This window comes from Passer domesticus, chromosome 3 (assembly GCF_036417665.1).
Source record: "Passer domesticus isolate bPasDom1 chromosome 3, bPasDom1.hap1, whole genome shotgun sequence".
NCBI classification, from domain to species: Eukaryota; Metazoa; Chordata; class Aves; order Passeriformes; family Passeridae; genus Passer; species Passer domesticus.
This window is the reverse complement of record NC_087476.1, coordinates 49,452,382-49,471,206: the sequence shown is the minus strand read 5'-3', so window position 1 is coordinate 49,471,206 and position 18,825 is coordinate 49,452,382. Positions and strand designations below refer to the sequence as shown.

General features: G+C 41.7%; 1 protein-coding gene and 2 long non-coding RNA genes across 5 annotated transcripts in view; 2 read left to right on the top strand and 1 right to left on the bottom strand.

Annotated features, from left to right (window-relative positions):
- Positions 1-18,825, bottom strand: part of SLC35F1 (solute carrier family 35 member F1) — a 225,747-nt gene that overhangs the window by 195,907 nt on the left and 11,015 nt on the right. The window contains exon 1 of one of the 3 annotated variants that reach the window (XM_064413008.1): positions 12,745-12,984. The exons of the other annotated variants lie outside the window; for them this stretch is intronic. Within the exon in view, the coding sequence (XP_064269078.1) occupies positions 12,745-12,746 (2 nt within the window). The 5' untranslated portion in view covers positions 12,747-12,984. Of the gene's footprint in view, positions 1-12,744; positions 12,985-18,825 lie in introns of those variants that run through there. 3 annotated transcript variants of the gene reach the window in all.
- On the top strand, positions 13,037-14,569 carry LOC135296560 (uncharacterized). Its single transcript, XR_010358630.1, has 3 exons — positions 13,037-13,154; positions 13,487-13,689; positions 14,043-14,569. It is a non-coding gene; the product is annotated as an uncharacterized LOC135296560 (long non-coding RNA).
- LOC135296561 (uncharacterized) lies at positions 14,575-17,084 on the top strand. Its single transcript, XR_010358631.1, has 2 exons — positions 14,575-15,572; positions 16,693-17,084. It is a non-coding gene; the product is annotated as an uncharacterized LOC135296561 (long non-coding RNA).

Sequence of the window (18,825 nt, the reverse complement as noted above, 5' to 3'; positions counted from 1 at the left end):
TTCACAAGCAACTTGTATCAATGTAAAATCAGCTTTGCATTGTGGTTCATGCAACACTTTAGTGTGTATTTAGGGGAGAAAAATCCAATTATTTCTACCACATAATCCCTAAAACAGAGTTTAAGACAGTTAGGAGATTAAAGACACTGAAGTCTTCTCATATGCTATTGACAGGTGGTGTTTTGTTTTGGTTTTGAGGTTTTTTTAATGTGCAGAAAAACCCTCCAGCCAGCAAGGCATCCATGCAGCTGGAGAGGCTGCGTTCTTCTAAGCTGGATTATGTGACAGTGGTTACACCTATTTCTAACACTTGCCTCTGAGATAAAATGCAAATACAAAATCTCCCGATTACTTATGATCATTAAAGAAACCATACAATTTTGGGCTTCTGTAGTCTATTGGCCTCGAGTTCTGGCCAAAATCCAGCATCAGTAAGTACACTGAGATGCATCCTGTTACCCTTAAGCTGCATTCAGCACTATTAACTTGTTTTCCTTTTCTTTCCTACAGGTACAGAGGAAAAGATGTTAATGTTGTGTGTCTGAGCACTGTGGAGAGAATTTTAGTGAAGTTCTACACATGTATGGAGAGACCCTCTTTCAGAAACCTTTCCATCAAATCCATAAATCACAAACAATGAAATCTTGAGTAACCCTACTTCATACCAATGATTAAAAATATAATCAGTCTTAAACACGGCAAAGGAACACAAGCTGGGAGACAGCTGTAGCTACTGCTGGTGGCCCCCAAATGCTCCCAAATGGAGAGGGATTCTATTTATAACCAGGATAAATGAAAAAAATTATTTATTGTTCTCACCTGCTGACTTAGAAGCTACATCCTTCAAAAACAGACAGTGTGCATTTTAAATGCATTGAAGTCATGGAAATCTGCAAGAGAGACTGATTGTTCATTGGGTTTTATTTAGAAATTATTGTCATTCTTCTTAAAACAGCTTGGTTTTGGTAAAGAGATGCGTAGAAGTATGAGAGCAACAAGATATGACAAACTCATTAATTGAAAGGAGAGAAGCGTGAAGATAACACAGTGATTAAAAAGCAGGACAGAAAGGACCAGAGAACCTAGGGAGAGGTAGAAAGCCAGGCACAAAGACAGAGGGGGGAAACCACACACAGAAAGCAGGTCAGGACCAGGAGTTCACAAGGCAACCAAAAGGTACAACATTTGAAAGAAAATCAGAGATGGAACATGATGCCCCATATAATGTTCACCCTACTGCTGAGCAGGGAGGAACCCCAGGGAATGTTCTCTTCACCAACCACTAGAAAATCTTCCCTCTCAGCAGGTGGGGTTTTCTCTCACAAAGCAAGAGCCTATGTGACTGACTCACTCTTGTTATTTATTAGCATCCTGACAAAGGGACATCCAGCACCTGCAACATGTCCTGGCTAGATGCTGGGCACAGAATCACTCCTTCCTGTGCTTCAATCACCACTGAAAGCAAACCACACTGTACCTGATCCTAATCCTACTAAAGCCAAGGAAAAGCCTGCTGCTTCTAGTGACAATTACTAAAATCTGAAATGCACAAAGGAACACAAGATACTGATCCAGACCCTGCCCTGGGCTGCTGTCCAGGTGATGGGACCTGCACCCCTTCACAGCTGCCTGCCCCACAGCACAGGTTGTGCTGCCTCTGCAAGTCTCTGCAGATCTCTCAAGTCTCTTCGGAGAGCACTTTAAACTCTTACCTTGCACAAAAAATAAGACATAAATACTTTAAATTCATTTTGCTTTAAAAGAGAACTGCAGGGCATTTTATAATTAGCTACTAACCCAGGGAGCCAATGCTGCTGTGTATCTAGACATTTTTATGAAATGGCTAACTATTTGGAAAAGGGATCAATGAGAACAAATCACTGTTTCCCATTGGTGCAGCCTGACTTTCCTGATGTCCCAAGATTTATAGCAGCCTGAAGACCTGCATTAGCTATGGACCAAGCAACCTCAATGCCTAGCAGCTTTAATGCCAAATAAAAGCATTCAGCATCACTTCAGCCACAAAAAATACATCTTTGGAGAACTCAGTGGACAAACAAATAGTAATGATACCAGATAGGCAAAGGAGCATCCAGTTGATAAAGGTTTCTAGGAATACTGTATTTATTAGTGTCTATTACTGCAATGTGGCAAATGCTTCCTGCACACATGGTCCTTGCTTACAAAGCACAAAACACATAACTGAACATAAAATTAAACACAAGAAGAAACAACAAGGGGAAGAAAATTGTTCTTTCAGATCACAGGTTTTGATGTGGTCATCTATTGCATTTTAATAGCATCAAAGTGAGTAAATCACTGCTATAAAAAATCCACAAAGATATACTTTGGGGTCTACAATATTTCTTGGAAGTATTATTTGTTTTTTATTCTTCTGTCAGCATGCATATCACTTCCCCAGCCTCCCTCCCATTTCCTTTCTCTCTGGAAAAGAACACTTCCTGCCTTGCCCTAGAAAGTATGAAACCTTTGGAACAGAAAAGCTCATTTTTCCACTTCATCAGATGCTGCCCCTGTTCAAACTCATCTCAAGAAATACTGCCTGTGTTAGCGGTCTGCACACTCTCTTATTTTCCCATGCCAAGAAGTCAGCTAATAATGCCAGAGACAGAATTTCTTCCTGCTTCTGTCCAGTTCACGTGAAAGTCAGCTGTGGTCGTTGTATAAAATCACGTAGAAAAGCAGGGGAAAAAGGGTGATGCCAACTTCAGTGAAAAGAATCTCTGTTCTCCTATGCAGCCCTTCGAGATTTAAAAAGAAGAAAGAAAAAGAAAAAGAAGAAAAAAGCAGCTGTAGCAGCATTATTTTAAATTGAAAGCACAAATCAGATTCAGAATCCAATATAGCCCGTAGCCCATCTGTGTCTAACATCAGAGGCTCAGGCCACTCAGTTATTTTACTGCTTTTGCTAGGGATGCTGCCCACAGCACTTTCACAGGTGCCCACCACTGGTTTGCCCTATCAGTACCAGGCCTGCTCACATCCCAGCATGAACCCCCGGCTGCCACTGCACGTACCAGCACTGACAGCTCTCCTGAACAGCACTGGAGATGGGATTTTGTTGGCAAGAATCAGACCTCATACATACACCAGCACTGAAGCCTGGCAGCAAGGGACTCCCAAACTTTGAACCATGTGTTGATTCACAAGAGTCAAAACCATGGACAGAAAGAGCAGGGGAGTAGTTCAAAGGCACATCTGGCTGCCACTTGGAGAGATCAGCCTGGAGAAGGCACTCTAAAACACATGCACATAGAGTACAGATGGAAGCAGCAGCCAGTTTCATCTTGTAAAACCTCCTCTGGGGAATGCTGATCCCCAAAATGACACAGTGGATTATTTAGGCTTGCTGTGTGATCTTTACAGTACCCAAAATTTGTATGCAGGCACACAGAGATGTGTTTAGTCACGCACTCAGTACATCCAGGTGTCTACAGTTCACCAGTTACTCCCCTCAGAGAAATGTGTTTATAATAAATGACAACTTCCCCTTCAGTAAGATTTACACCATATGATCTGTATTCAATGGAGAAGAGCCAACAAGTGGGTTGAGTTACAGTTCCCCTCTTTGGGGGAGGAGTGTGGGGGGGAAATCACAACTTCTTAGTTCAAACATTTCGAAAACGTAGAAAATAGCCTGATCTGTTATCCCTCTCTTCTCAAAACACGCTGCAAGCACCCCACATTAGAGAAGTTCCAAGGAAAGGTTTCAAAGCTGTTGGTAGCAGCACGCCCCTCTGGAGACTACACAGTACTCAATTTTGTTAAAGATAGAAACTGCTGCTCTAAATATTCTGGAGGGTAACAACTACATTTTACAGGACCACTGTGGAAATTTTTAAATTAGGCTTTAAACTCCCACATTGAATTTCATGTTTGGTTTTTTTAGCATTGTCATATCTGTGGCTGGGTTGGTGTTTGCTTTTATTTTAAGACAATGATTAAATAAAATCCCATTTGTAAACCTGGAAAACTTGTAATGGGACATAATAAGAGTCCAGAGAATACAAAATTTTTCAAGATCTAAAAGGAGCATCATACCAACTCACAGCTCAGTTTTTGCACTGCTGTTTGGGGTTTTTTTAGCTATCAGCATTTGCAGGTACTACAGTGTCAGAGAGCAGGAGACCCAACCCCTCTCTACGACTGACAGGATTAATTTGATTAATTTATCGACTGGATGTTTTATATTCTTCAGAAATTGTGAATATTCTCTTTTTTCTTGTAGGGACATTAAACTATTAGAAAAATCTTTTGCTAAACGTATTTGGCAAGATAACAAACCGTTATTAGAATTAGCTACATTATTGCAGCTAAAGACAAGGGAGATCTTTCCTCTCCCAAATTTATAGTTTTATAATTGAGTATGTCAATTAAGATCTAACCAAGATTTAGCAGGCAGTAGCTGAGGGTAATTACTGCAAAGTCATTGAGGTAAAGATATGTGCCTTATTTTTCTAGCAGCTGAATTAATTTTATCTAGCCGTTTTGTACAGCACCCATCTTCTTTATGCCACTTTGCAAGATACCAGACTTTACATTAGCAGGCCAGAGGATGGTACTTTCACATCATGGAAAATTTTATCACATGTGTTGTCAAAAATACGTCCCTTTTATTTGCCAATGGGAAATCTGAATGCATTTCCCTTTTGTAACTCTCATGACATTATTTATGGTACCACACTTCCAAATAAAAGATACTAGAAGTTACTAGATGGACACTGAAGTCTGGCGTGGTGTCAGACACAAGCCATATTATAGCACATCTCATTGTGTTTTTTTAGACTTGTGGATCGTGGCCAAATTAGAGCAAGTTTTCACCAAAAAAAAAGTGGATGATGTCACTTACCCTCCACACCAACTCAGTACTGAGGTCTCACTGAAGGCTCTAAAAAGAGCTCTGTTGATGGGAGACTCCCATTAAAACTATGAGAATTATTAATGACATAAGACTAATACTCACTGCTGCTTCTCCATGACACAGACACTCACCTAAATTTACCTAAAAGTGACAGAAATTAAATCTGAAGGAACACATTACCATTAGCAAAAAGGATTAGGTCTGCTATCTTTCCCCAATAACTCACTCACCAGCACAGGAAAGATCCTCATCTGTCTCCAAATATGAGGCAGAACATGGGTTTATTTTTGCTGTTCAGAGCAGTAAGATTGTATTAGCTGTACAACAGCCCAGAATTATCACACAGCAAGGCAGCGTGAAATATAGCAGAAGTACAGGGGCTGAAAGAAGGAAATCAATGGGTATTTAAAACACCATTTAGTTGATTTACCTATGGCATGAAGCACTGTCGTTTAAAAATCTCTCATGGAGATGTCTCTTCTCCAAATAAATGCCTGTACTGAGGAGATTGTTTACTAAAAGGCTTTTAAATGCTGCCATTAAAAGCAACACATTAAAATCAATTAAAAGGTTTTATAAAAACACCAATCTTCTTTTCATTTCCTATGCTCTTGCCAGCATCATGTCACCCTTTCATACTCCTGCTAAAGCCAACAAGGTGCTTTTTCCCAATTCAAATGGCACAAAAGGAACCATATTCTAGCTATTACAACAAAACCTTGTTCTAGGCACCACTCAGTTGCTCCCAGATGGGAGGGGTGTGTGTCTGGAGGCATTTTTGTTTAACTTTAGGGCTCTCCTGCATAACACAAGTTTACCTTGTGTATGTGCTGGGGAGGAGGTAGACTGACTCTCATCAAGTAGAATTTGTCAAAGATTTTTTATTGCCCCCAAAAGACAAGAGCAACCTATTAATTTAGGAGTGGAATACATCCCATCTAACTTAAGCCATAAAAAAAAAAAAAGGCTTCTCAGGTCACTTCTCACTCTTCCACAAAGAAGAGGGGAAGGCACACGTGTTTATTAAAAATGCACCTAAACTCAGAGCTCAGAGTACATAAATTTAAAGCAAAAAAAAAAAAAATCACACTGGCAATTTATCAATGAAAATTATTCAGCTGTCAGCACTTCCCAGCTTACAGGAATAACTCATGTTCCTGATTGTGACAAGTCTCCTTCAGGTAGCTGAGTTTGCTTAGGTGAAAAACACAACATTTGCATCAAGAAGAAAGGATGGTAAAACTTATGGCTGCACCACAACTGGCATCTTGAGATAGAAAAAAAAAAAAAAATGGACCTTCCTTTATGCTTACTTCTTCACCATTTTTTGCTTTGGCGGACCTTTGGGGAACTAAAGTGTTCCTCCTCTCTTCCAGCATGAAGATGTATACTCTACACAGCAGTTCTGTGTCTACAACAACAGAAATATGTCTACGAGGAACACTTCCCAAGCCTCCTCTATCCATCAGCACCATGAGGCTGAAGGTCAAAGCATCACGGATTCAAGCCCTACAACAGTGGGGGGGAAAAAAGAAAGAACAAAAAGGGAAGGAAAAAAAAAAGATGCAAGCTCTGCATTATTTTTTCTGCTTTGCACATGAAAAAGAAGCAGTCAGAGGAGGCTCAAAGGAATAAAATTTAAAATTCCATTTAAATCTCAAACTAACTTAAGAGTTCCACTTGCAAATCTCAGAAAATTGTCATGTGTTGAGAGTTGGTGTGGTAATTTGAAAGACATGCAATTCTCCATTCATAGCCAAGCAGATGGATTATCTGCTTTGGAAGAAAAATTCCACTCATTCACAGCCTTGGAGCACAACTGGGGCTTCCATAAGAAATAATAATTAGAGTGGGGAAAGTGAGACCTCAAGACAGCGCTCCTCTGCTAATTTGGTCAACTTTCACCCCTTTGTTCTAGATGCAATATTTGCTCTCAGGCTGGTAGGCGAAGAAACACGTACCTCACACTCCTTTCATTTATTGTTTGGCTACTAGGACATTGCCATTATTTACATCTTTGTTTGTGGGTAAAAATAAATAAATAAATAAAAATAAAAAAACCACACTACTACTTTTTGTCTGGCAGGTTGTTGGGGTCTTTTTAATCTTTCAAAGCAGCCACAAAACGCTGTTCCACTACCTCATGCAGCAGGTCTCTGCTAGGTTTCTGCCTCCCAATGCTCATAACTCTATGGAAAAGTCCTCAAGGGCCCCCGAGTTCACGCAGTGCTTTGTGAGGATACATTGCTTCAACACAAGAGACTGAAAACCCCAAAGCGAGCCCGAAGAGGCAACTTCCCAGCGGCTCAGACTCGGCGGCAGAGGGCCGGGGCGGCGGAGGCCTGGATGCACTCGCACAAAGGCATCACCACGCTTTCAGGCGGGCTTTTCTCAATGGACCCAGCGGATTCCAGGCGCCCTTCCCCGCGTTGCCTAGCGGAGGGGAGGCTCATTGAGGCTTTCTTTCAGCGCGCTTCAGGTGCCACAAAGGAGGGGACCGGGGGACCGCGCCGCCCTCAGCGCCGCTCTGCTCCCCAGCGCCTTCCCCCTGCAGACAAGGCCAGCCCGATGTGGGATGACATCCCGCTTCTCATCGCTGCTCCAGGGTTAGGGGGACAACCAGAGCCCGCAGCTCAGGGTCTTGCACCTGCCTGGCCACAGGGTGACAAACTGTACTCCTGTGCCAAGGGAAACAGTGAACGGCATGACACAGTCACATTTAGACCTGATGCTTCTTATACAGATCCTTCATGCCTCTCTTTAATAACCCTAAAATGTCAGTTTTGACAAAGAGCTATCGATATCAGAGCTACAAAGGATGTTTTATATCATCTGTACCTCTCTCTTCCTCCCATCAGCAGAGAATTATTTCTTCCAAATGGGTTTGGGAGGGCTTTCTATGATTTAGTTTGGATTATACCTCTTCTGAAAGATTAGTCCACACACAAATAGACACCTCCATCGAATCCTGCTTTCTACTACCTAGTTTTTGCCTCTATCCTACTAGTTCTAATTATGTCTTTTTTGAGATGCTCCAAAAGCCTTCTACTACAGCACAGAAAAAAGTAAGACTTTCAGATTTTATCCCTTAAAAATAAAAATAAGTAGTACATGAGGTTGGTTAGTATGTGTTCTTTCACCTCCTTCAGTGTCCCTACCAGAAAATAAATATTACCTTTTTTCCTAAGAGCACACAGAGCTTCACAGGGCTTCACAGAAAAAGATGATATCACAAGAACTTCTAGTGAAGGGAGCAAGGAAAAAAGTTAATTAAAAACTAAGGAGCTTGGGCGGACTAAATCAATCTTTGACATACTGGAGGGTAAAAATCTCTTTCAGTGCATTTTGGGGCTAATTTTTATTCTAGATCATCCACCAAAAATCAACTCAAAATACAGAGAAGTAATATTTTATTTAGGAAGCTAATAAATCGTGTGTTAAACTTATTACTATAGCACATAGTGAACAGGCAAATTTTGTGGTGAAGCTAGTTTTTGTGAGTACACCACCTCACACAGAAACCAAGACACTTGGGAATTGTATTCTTATTTTTTACCTTCTTCAGACACCAGATGAGATCGAAGTATTGATTTTTCCAAGATCTGTAGGGCCAAACACTGGAAGTTTCACTACAAAACACATGTTTTTGCTAACATGCTCCATAGTGATCTTTATTTTTTACATGCTGGAGACAACCTTTATCAAATATTTAAAACTAAAACTTCAGGTTCATTAACTGCAGTTAACATGAATTTGCCAACTCTTGTCTCCTTGTTCAAACAACAGTCTGCACAAAATTGCTGTAACCTGAAATCTGAATCCCAATCTAGTTTATCTGGGTTGATGAATACACGTATTAGTCTATCATATCACAGCCAGACCACTGCATTTGTAGATGGCTATTTCCCTCAGACAAGGGAGAAAACTGTGTTCCATCTCTGAAGCAGTAAAGATAACAATGCCTCAGAGATGTGGAGCTGAGGCATGGAACAGAGGTTTCCAGAAGTTAAGGAGGATGTGGATGTGTTGCCAAGTAGGCAAAAAAATGCTCTAGCAGACACATCTGGAACTGAGGCTGAACAAAAACCTTCTGTCCAGGTTTGTTTTACTGTTACTGGGTCAAGTTTAAAATGTAAAAGCTCTAGAAGTACTGTGTTTATAGAATACTCTCCATTTTACTTCTGTTGAGAGGGTACCTTCTACTTAAAACCACAGAGGTCATTCTTATTGTGGCAAGCAATTCCAGTGGTAAGAAAACTGCAGGAAGGCAGTGAAGCTGTCAGCAGACTGGCTTTTCCCATTTTTAGGGCTGAACCACATGCATTTATGTGGTCAGTTAAAGCAATGAATATTTCAGATGAAATCCTAGAATACCTACTCAGCTGAGCCCACTACTAATTTAAAAAGTCATAACAGTCAAGGGGTAATTGTATATAATCAGGCCATGCAAGCAAACAAGGAGGCAGCTTATTTACAGAGACTATTCTGTTGGCAAGAAAGAAAGCATTACCAAAATTAAACTGATAGAGAACTTGATGCCAGTATTATACATAATTCAACAGCATCCCAATTACATTGCCCTTTCATGTTTTCCTGAGCTTGCAGTGAGAGATAGAAGAGACTTTTCCATATCTGTGCCATGGCCTTTCTAGCCTCTTGCTCTCTTTGCCAGCCAGTATTTACAATACAAATTAGAAGCATCTATAAATATATTTCCTGCTTTTTTATTAAATAGTCCCAGTCTCCTGATGAAGAGCTAGTGTTTGCATCCAAGGGGGAAAGCCAGAAGCTAATCTGGAAAATGCCTTGCTCAAAAGGCAGGGACTGCATGTCAGAACATGGGTTAAAACTAAAGCTTTTTTTCTTTGTTCATACTACTGCGTTGTAATTATCGCATTACAGCATTAATCTTTCCAGCTACAAATAGCTGATTTTATGTATACCCTTGCTATGTTAAAACTGCTCTTCCACAAGAGGAGGTTCTGTGCCTCACCCGATTTTCTCTGCAGCTGGAAGATCTGTAGCCCTGAGCAGAAAAATCCAGAACAGGAGTGCAAAACCCTGCAGGTGAGTGAGGCTGCTGCCACGAAGACATCATTTGCAATCCAATGGCTGCCACATCAGACAATTTCAATTGCAAAAAAAAATAAAATCTTAATGTAAATTTGCTTTTATTTTTAATTAGACACGTTGCTTTTATAGGACATTCTAAACAGATTAAAGCCATGGGAAAACAGACCCAGCTCACTTCTGCCTTTCAGAGCCCCTTCAAGCCTACACATTTAAGTAGGGTCAAACAGCTCCATGAGAGCCCAAAGAAGTTGGGGGAGAGGACACAGGCTCCTCCCAGCAGGCACCTAAAGCCACTGTGCTATTTCTGTCTCAGAACCCTGAAGTACTTTCCCCGAGAGACCTGAACATCTGACCCTTGCCTAAGAATATCTTCCTCTGTGAGAAGGGCAAGAAAAAGAGGCAGCCAGGCTGGGGAGAAGAAAGAAGGGGAAGCTGCAGGTGAAGGGAACAGCAGCCACACAGGGAGCAGGGGAAAAGGGACAACTAACTAGCGCTTCACAAAAGACAAAGAATTAAAAGGACAAAGATAAAATTGTTTCCCAGGGCAGATGAAGCTGGCACAATGCTGCAGGGCTCTGTGCTAAAATCACCCTGCAGGAGCAGAGCAGGGCCATGGCTGGCAGCAGTGACACAAGTGGCAGCAGCAGCTCCTGCCATGCGCCACGGTGGCTCCTGCCAGACGTCTGGTGGCCTTAAAGTGTAGAGAACGCAGGGGTTTTAGTAGTGAGAATTCAGGGGGTATCAAACAAGAGCAAGTTTCTTTTTGCACTGCCAGCAGAGGTAAAGTTGCTATCTGTCATTCTGCTGGGCTTCAAGGTCCTGCAGCTGCAGAGCCCTCTCAGCTTTCTACCAGCAGGCTATTTCCTCCCAGCCTCCAGGTACAGTCCCACTGGGACCTGGGGGAACGTCACCCAAGAAAAACCCCAAAAACCTGGCCCACCATTTCCACAAAGGGGAGTCCTGGCACTGCAGGGGATGCAGAAGGAGGAAAAGAAGTTTCAGGACTTCTGTAAGGATACACAGTGATGGCTGAATAGGATGCACTGCACAGCAGCAGGGCCTGTGTAATCACAGTGATGTATTCAAGGCAAGCACTGCTCACATGTGCAGGGCTGATTGCAAGGACCCCATTGTACTATTACATCGCATTAAAGGGAGAAAACCCAAACAAACACATTGTATTGGAAAAAAATTAAAAGATACTGGCTTGAACAGAGTTTCATGGGAAAAATGGAGCAAGAGGCTAATAGTTTGATAGTCCTGGCAGCAGCATGGGTGTGGGCTTACACAAGTCCAGGTCTTTGGATCACAATCATCACAATGTAGAGCCACTACACGTATGACAGGAACTGAAACCTTTTCTGTCTCATATTCCCTGCAAACCAATTCCAGATGCCAAGATGGGGTTCTGACTGTCAATGGCAAGGCAAGGCCAGAGGATGTTATTTTCCTCTCTGAATAGTACCTCCAGGGCTATTAGTAAGTTGAACAGGTACTACCTCAAAAACACCACCTGTCTTGGGGCCTTTTCACTGACCAGAAAAAATGAAGACTTGAGAAAGGGTTTTCCAACATGAGAAGGAAGGAAGGGAGTGTACTGCTATTTAACTGGTTCTTGTTCTTCCACACAGGAAAGCTGATCCTGGAGGATACAAACTGAATAAACAAGACCTTAGCCTGCAGGCCTTGAGCAGCAATCCTGCACACTTCCAGTTTAAAACTCTTTGATAAGGGAAAGAAGTAATGGGTGCAGAGCCATAGACTGGGGGTTGGGTCCATTTTGATTGCTTCTCCTGTAGCTGCTCCAGCTTGACCAGCTCTGAAAGATCATATATATTTCCCATACATAAGATGGAACACAATTACTTCTTCAGCCACAGCTTAATTATCAACAGTTGTACCTGATACTCCTCAAGTACTGAAATTACAAATGAAAAGCAAGCCAATATTATACACTTGTGATGGCAGAGGACACATTCATGTCTCTGTGACCAGTGGGACAACATCAGTCCCCCAAAACTAGGATACATAGCATGCACTGAGTGCACAGCTATTAATATTTCTGATAATCAAAGTTACCTAATCTATTTTAGCACATTTCACTCTGATGTGACATACCAAACAATGCCAACATCTTGCCCACTGTCTCCAGTAAAAACAATTTTAAGTTTCCTCAGACATATGTTGTGCATACGAATGTGTTTGTATCAAGGTGACATTCATTAAAAAAAGAGAGACTGTGCTGAATCACACCTCCCTTTCGTTTAAGGTTAAGAGAGAAGATTGTGCATTTGATAACTTATCCCTTTAAACTTGTTTCCCTTCATGGGGTTTGGTTTTGGTGTTTATTTTCTTCCCTGAGAAGCAATATTAAAGGTAACAGAGACTTTAGTGCCTTCAAGGAAGAAAACAACTTCTCAAACTTCTGGACATATTTTTCCAACCATTCTAATAATGTACTGAGGGAGTTAGGACTGCCTTTCCAATGAACAGGGCTTTAACCTACAGGAAGACTTTTAAGAATATTTGCATTCACTGCTGTTCAGGTTTCTGGACTAGTGACATGGGAAACGTCTATCTCTCTCCCCTTACCTTGGCAAACAGGCAAATACAGAGTATGCTCTTGCTGTATGTTGAGATACCACAGTAATTCCCTGTTGCTCTTTTTAAGGTGCAAAGAAAAGCCAAAGACATACACATTAATTGCCTAGTGCAAACCTTCCAATACAAACAAACACACACACAAAAAAAAAAATGCACGCACACCTCCTGAAGACTATACTACTTACATTTCCCAGGCACGCGCAATCTGCTGGTCACATGAAGACTACACGCACAGATCTGGAAGGCACCACATCCCTGTCTATTTTACAGCTGTTCTTCAGAAAAAATGCATGTCTTATCATGCTCAGGAAAGTGAAAGCCAGACTAAAAGCATATACCAAGTTACTCTGGCTTTTTCTACAAATAGGAAGCAGAAAACCTCTCCATCCCATTTTTATGGAGTAAAAGCAAATAAAGGTGCCTAAGGAGCAGCTTTAACTAGTCTTTCAGGCAATTTACAGGGATCTGTAGTCGGCACCAGCCCTTAAAAGACGCGATTAATTGTCATAGCAACCAGGGCATGGAACCACACGCACTTGGGCTGGGATACAGGGACAGCAGTGTGCCCTCTTACCCACACACGCATCTCAAAAGGGTAACGGGCTCCTCGAGGGGCTGCATTGTCTGGGCACAGTTAATCCTCTATAATAGACCCTCTTAACCAGGCATGGGGGACTCTCCCCTTACTCCCCCTTCCTTTACAGAAAATATTGAAACCATGGTGCTGCTGTGGCTGTGGAGGGAGGCTGCATGTCAGCGGAGAAAAGGAGAGTTGGACAGGCAAAGGAAACAAAACTGGGGATTATCAAGTACTTTGGGGTCCAGCTAGGAATTCATCTTAAGAACAGACATACCACTTTTTCCTGCATTGATGATGTATTTTCTTTACTCATACCATAAGTCTTTTGTCTTCTTTCCCTCTTTCAGGACATCACCATCACCGAGTTTGTAAAAACAGCCAATGTGGTTGTACCACAGCACACCTGCAAGCTAGTTTATTGTCTATCTCTGCCTGCCTAAGATCAGAGTCATGGCCATCAGGAGACACCAAAACAGCAAGAAGCAGGTCCTTCCCTACATGGTAATTTATTTTTATGACACAGAAGCATACTTGAACACAGACAGACAAAGTGAGTTTTTGTTGTGTTGCATTTCTCTACTCCCAAGAAATGGTATTCAAACACTGGCAGAATTTACCTGAAAGCTTCTTCCCTAGCTTCCTGCACACTCATTTTGGTATCAAAACACAAATCACTGTATAATGTGCTATAGCAAGGTTGCTGGGTTTGGTGGTATTTCTTTGTGTGGTTTTGCTTTTTGGAGATTTGAGGGTTTTTTTCCTGGGAGTGAAAAGGGTGAAGTGTTGTTATTTTGTTTTCTTTAAAACTAATAGACATCTTCCCAGTCTGAAGATGATCTCTCCCTTTTCCTCCTTACCTGTGGTTTTGGTGCTCTAAATACAAAAAAGCTTTGCTTCCTGCAGGAGAGAAGAAGTTGTTGTGAACTGATACATTGGAACTGTGCAGCACCTCTATACAACAGTACTGCAAGTGAAAATACAACAGCTAGGAGGATACAGGATCAATTTGGGAAGCAGGACTAACAGAGAAATGCTTCCAGAAAGCAATCTGTCAGTACAATCTCCTGACCATTCCTAAGGTGGCCAGACTGGTGGGTATTTTGCTCTTAAAGAATTATTTTGGTAACTGATGTTACAGGATTGCAGATCAGAGGCACAGTTTTGGGAAAGCTTGTGCATGGCTGCTGGCTCCAGAAAGAAAGAGGTCAGGAAATGGCAATAAGCCTCCAAGATCACATCAGCCAGATAAAAACAGCAATTCACACTGGACTATAGGAGAATACTATAGTACATCACATGCTGTCATGGAAAGAGAGATAATCCAGTTCAGTGGCCACCAATTTTGGCCACCGCTGATTGGGCTATTTTTCTAGTCAGCCACTGCAAAGAAGTTACTGCACACCTTGGCAGGGAGGCAGAAGTGAGTCACGGAGCACTGCTGCACACCAGATATAATGATTTTAGACCTGCTGAACATGCACCTGCTCTTTTATTTACTGTGGAAAAGAATCTGTTTCATGGATAAGGCTCCCCTTCCATTTTCTATCAACAGGGAAACACAGAGTATGCTTACACTAAGGTTTTCACAAATGCCTATCGTCACTGAACTCAGGCTTGCCTAAACTAAATAAATTTAACTTGTAACAAAAAAGACTACTGTCAATTTAGGCCTGCATCACACCTCCACCATCTCCTCCAACAACAAGTACTTACAGGTGTAACAGCACACATTTTTCCACCACCCCCACTCACAATCACACTACCTGGTATCTGGCAACTTTCTTTTCCCTCTCTGTGTATACTCACACTTCTTCCCCCCTACCTGAGTGAGGAATTGGCTACAGCTGATTGTTTACCAGCTGTCAATAGCCAACAGGTCTCACATGTGTTCATTTCAACAGGAACATCATACTAAGGTTTGGAACAAGAAGACAGGAGAAAGCTAAAGACTTTGGCAGTAAGTAGTCAGGTCAGGCATGGTATTACAATACAGATGAGCCAAATAAAAAGCTTGAGACCATAGAAAGATATACTTTGCCTTCCTTCTTTCCAGTTTCTTTTACCTCCCATCTCTGTTTTCCTCACCTCCTCTGCCTTTACTTCTCTCTGCTCCTTGCTCACAGCCTCCTTCCTTTCATCATCAGTCCAGGCTCTAGTTTAATCAAAAGTTAGCTAAAAACCCATCTACGACAGCGGCTTTTTTCAGCTGGGTTAATGATCTGTGATTTTAGTTATCTGCCTGTGATGGAAACCAAACCTGGCTTAGCAGAAGTAGAAGGAGTAATTTGGCCAGGAGCAGGGAAGAGACAGAAGTGCAACCTCCTTTTGGCAGTTCATGATATTCTGTTAAGAACAAATTCATTTCTCAGCCTTAGCTCATGTTCATCTTACCCAGCTCTGTAAAATGACTGAGAAGTTGAATCTTCACATGAGGTAACTTGTGACCTTCTCTTAATAATTTCTAGGTATCAATGAAGGAGTGATGGATTTGGAAATGGTTTCTTCCCTCCACCACTGCTTCTATTTTTTTTTAATCAGTCTCCTATTAAACCAAATCAATATGTATGCATGTGCATTATTCATATAATGCACATATTCACATTGTAAGTATCTCAAATAATAGTCAAGATGCAAATCTCAGAAATTATTACAAGCTAGTCTCTAGCACATTCTTAGCTCTGTCCCTTTTGTTAGCAGAGTTTCACACACAACGTGATGAGCTTCATCCAGGATCGGCTTTTCACCAAATGATTGCTCTGTGCTGCCATGCATGTCTCCAATGAAATCAGTGTAACTTGTCTTTGGAGGCAGGAAAAAGGGTTAGCTCACTAGCACACTTTCTAAGCTCTGTGATGTCACCTTTTCTATCTGGGTAACGTGGCTTGTGGGACCATCTCCAGTGTCAGGAGAATTTCAACTGCCCCAGACTCCACTATGTACCAGCCTCAGAGTCCGTATGTGTGTAGCCACATGATAAAGTACACTGGAGATAAGATCCATCTGGAAACACAAACCAACAATGGCAGAAACTTTTCCCCATTTTTATCCCATTTTTTCCCATCTGAATCAAACCACCAACCTGTTTTTCAATGGTACCTTGCAAACAGTTCCATCAGAAAAATAAAGGGGGAAGAAGCTGGGCAGGGTCAAGAATAAGAACAAGAAGATAGAGTGGAGCAAGGAGGTCTTCTGCCATTCATGAAGTGCCTCATTCTGCAGCCCCAAATTCACCTGACACTGCTTTCAGTCCCAGGCCACTTCAGGTGCTCTTGGGAAACCTCTTATATTTTGAGAGAATGTACCTGAGGAAAGTTAGATGCTTTGGAAAAGTTGTCTGTTCCTCATCTCCCAATGCCTTCATGTAGTGCACACATTAATCATGCTGTTCCTTGGCAAAGTTTGCCCATAAAGTTTCAGAGAAGCATTAGAGTAACTGTAAACCAGATGTTTCTGAGTACTAGGCTCTGTTTTATAGCACTGTGTAGCATTTCACAAGCATTAACTAATCAACAACTCTTCCAGGTAGTTAAGTTTAATTGTCCCCATTTTACAGGTGCTGAACCAGACCCAGCGAGGTTGAGAGATTCACCCAGGGCCAAAAAAAACCAATAGGTTTCTAATTCTGGACTGTAAATCAGAAACTACTACATGTAACTTCTCTCCAAGACCTTTAAAACACAGTATTTCCCCTCATCTGCTGCTGCAATACAGCTTCTCCTGAAAACAAAACAGGCAAAAGCCTACCCTTCCTGTCCTGCACTGCACACATTGGTAAAGCTGCATTTTGTCCATCAGCTGTCCTGTAACTTTTAGTCTTGCCCAGTCAGGATAACACAAATCACCCTGCTCTGGCTTTGGTCCCAAACCCCACAGCTGGGTCAGGCAGACAGTATTCACGGGGCAACTTACCACTTTTCTGACTCTGATGCCTACTTCTGCATCATACTTATATATGATATTTTGGGGGGGTGTTTTTTTTCCCATTTATCACCTGGTTGATCCTTTTGTGCATGCTGTATTTCGTCTATCAGGCCTGAGGTTTTAATGCCCAGTAACTGCAGTGGTGCACAAGCAGCAGCTACAGCAGCAACAGTTAAATACAAGCCAAAAACTGGTCAGATAAGAAGCATACTCAGCGAATATAGCAACTTTTACTGGAAAATAAGAAAGAAAGACTGTCCAGAGGAAAGTGAATTGTACAGAGTTTCACCTTACAGACCACTGGATGAAACATTATCTCTGTGCATATGCAGCTGCTGGAGATTTCTCTCCACATAAATTTCTCCACATAAATGTCTGGTGAGCTGCTTAGAATTGCGTTTAAAGGCTGGGCTGAGACCAAACAGTCTCTGCAATTCTCTTCCTGAGAGTTACAGACTATTTCTGGTCTGCCCAGAAGAAGGAAGGACATTATCCCAAAACACCACTGGAGCTGTGATGGGAATAGAAATGTCAGTGTTAGGACTGTCTGAAGACTTGTCTCTCCCTGCCATCAATGCTGACTACCAGTCTTGCATTGCAGCAGAGGCAGAAGTGATCAAACAGCTTCCTAACACCATATTTCTTCTGGACCCCACTTCTTTTACTTCCCACCATGAGCTTTCAACAGCTCAAGCTCTGGAAGCAAGTGAATGAGCTGCACATCAGTTGCCCATTTCAGCTGGTCTTTGCAACTGCTCCTCAGCCAAACACTGCTGCTTCTGAAAGATAAATGCATGCATGGCCGCTGCTCAAAGGAAAACATGCAAATACAGCACATTTGGCAGGCAACTTAGGAGAAGTTACATTTGTACCTTTGTTCCCTCTCCCACTTTGGGCCTGCCACACAGAACAGCAGCCAAAATGCATCTCAAAGATTAGGTCTAGTCTCAGAGCCCTAGTTTTGCACACCTAAGTTACTGCTAGACCCAATGATTGGATCATGACTCATTTGAAGCTTGATACTTGGCATTTTGTCCAAACAAGTGCCCAGATAAATGGAAAAAATAATCATTAAAGGAAAAAGAAAAAAGACAAATTTAAAATTGTTGGAGTGCATTCTTTCACAATAAATGGCAGCTAAATGCTCTTGAGTGTAACAGTGTTCTGGATGTTAGTAAGAACATTCATAAATGAGGAAAGAAATTGGTATTGATTCTGTGGGCTCATATCTCAATACATCTATAGGTTGTAATGTAGGGATAAATCTAATAAATTAATCTAGCTGAGTAATAATAAGCTCCATTAACACAGTAATGCATACCAAATCAATATTTATGGACAATTTCAGACATCAAATTTAACAGAAATTCTTCTACAAGTTAGAATGAGCTAGAATTTATTTATTTATAATGGGAAGTTGATTTTAGGTAACTAAAAGATATCACATGCTTACACACAGTTACAGACAGAATTTTTCAAGTGAATAACAAGGGAATTACTTGGGTTCTGAAACTCAAGAAACCCCTCTAGAGCAGGACCAACTCAGAACCGCAGAGATTTTGCTTGGTTAACACAAATCCAGTGTAACTATTTCATTTCTGGCAACCCTTCAACCACCATCATGGCACTGCATCTTACCTTGACCACTCTGCCTCAGTCCTTGAGGGCATTTCTGCTATTGCACAGTTGTTCTGCTATCACCATTATGTTTAAATGACAGAAAACATGGAATTTACCTTTTCAGTGCCTGTAAGAGGTGCCTTCA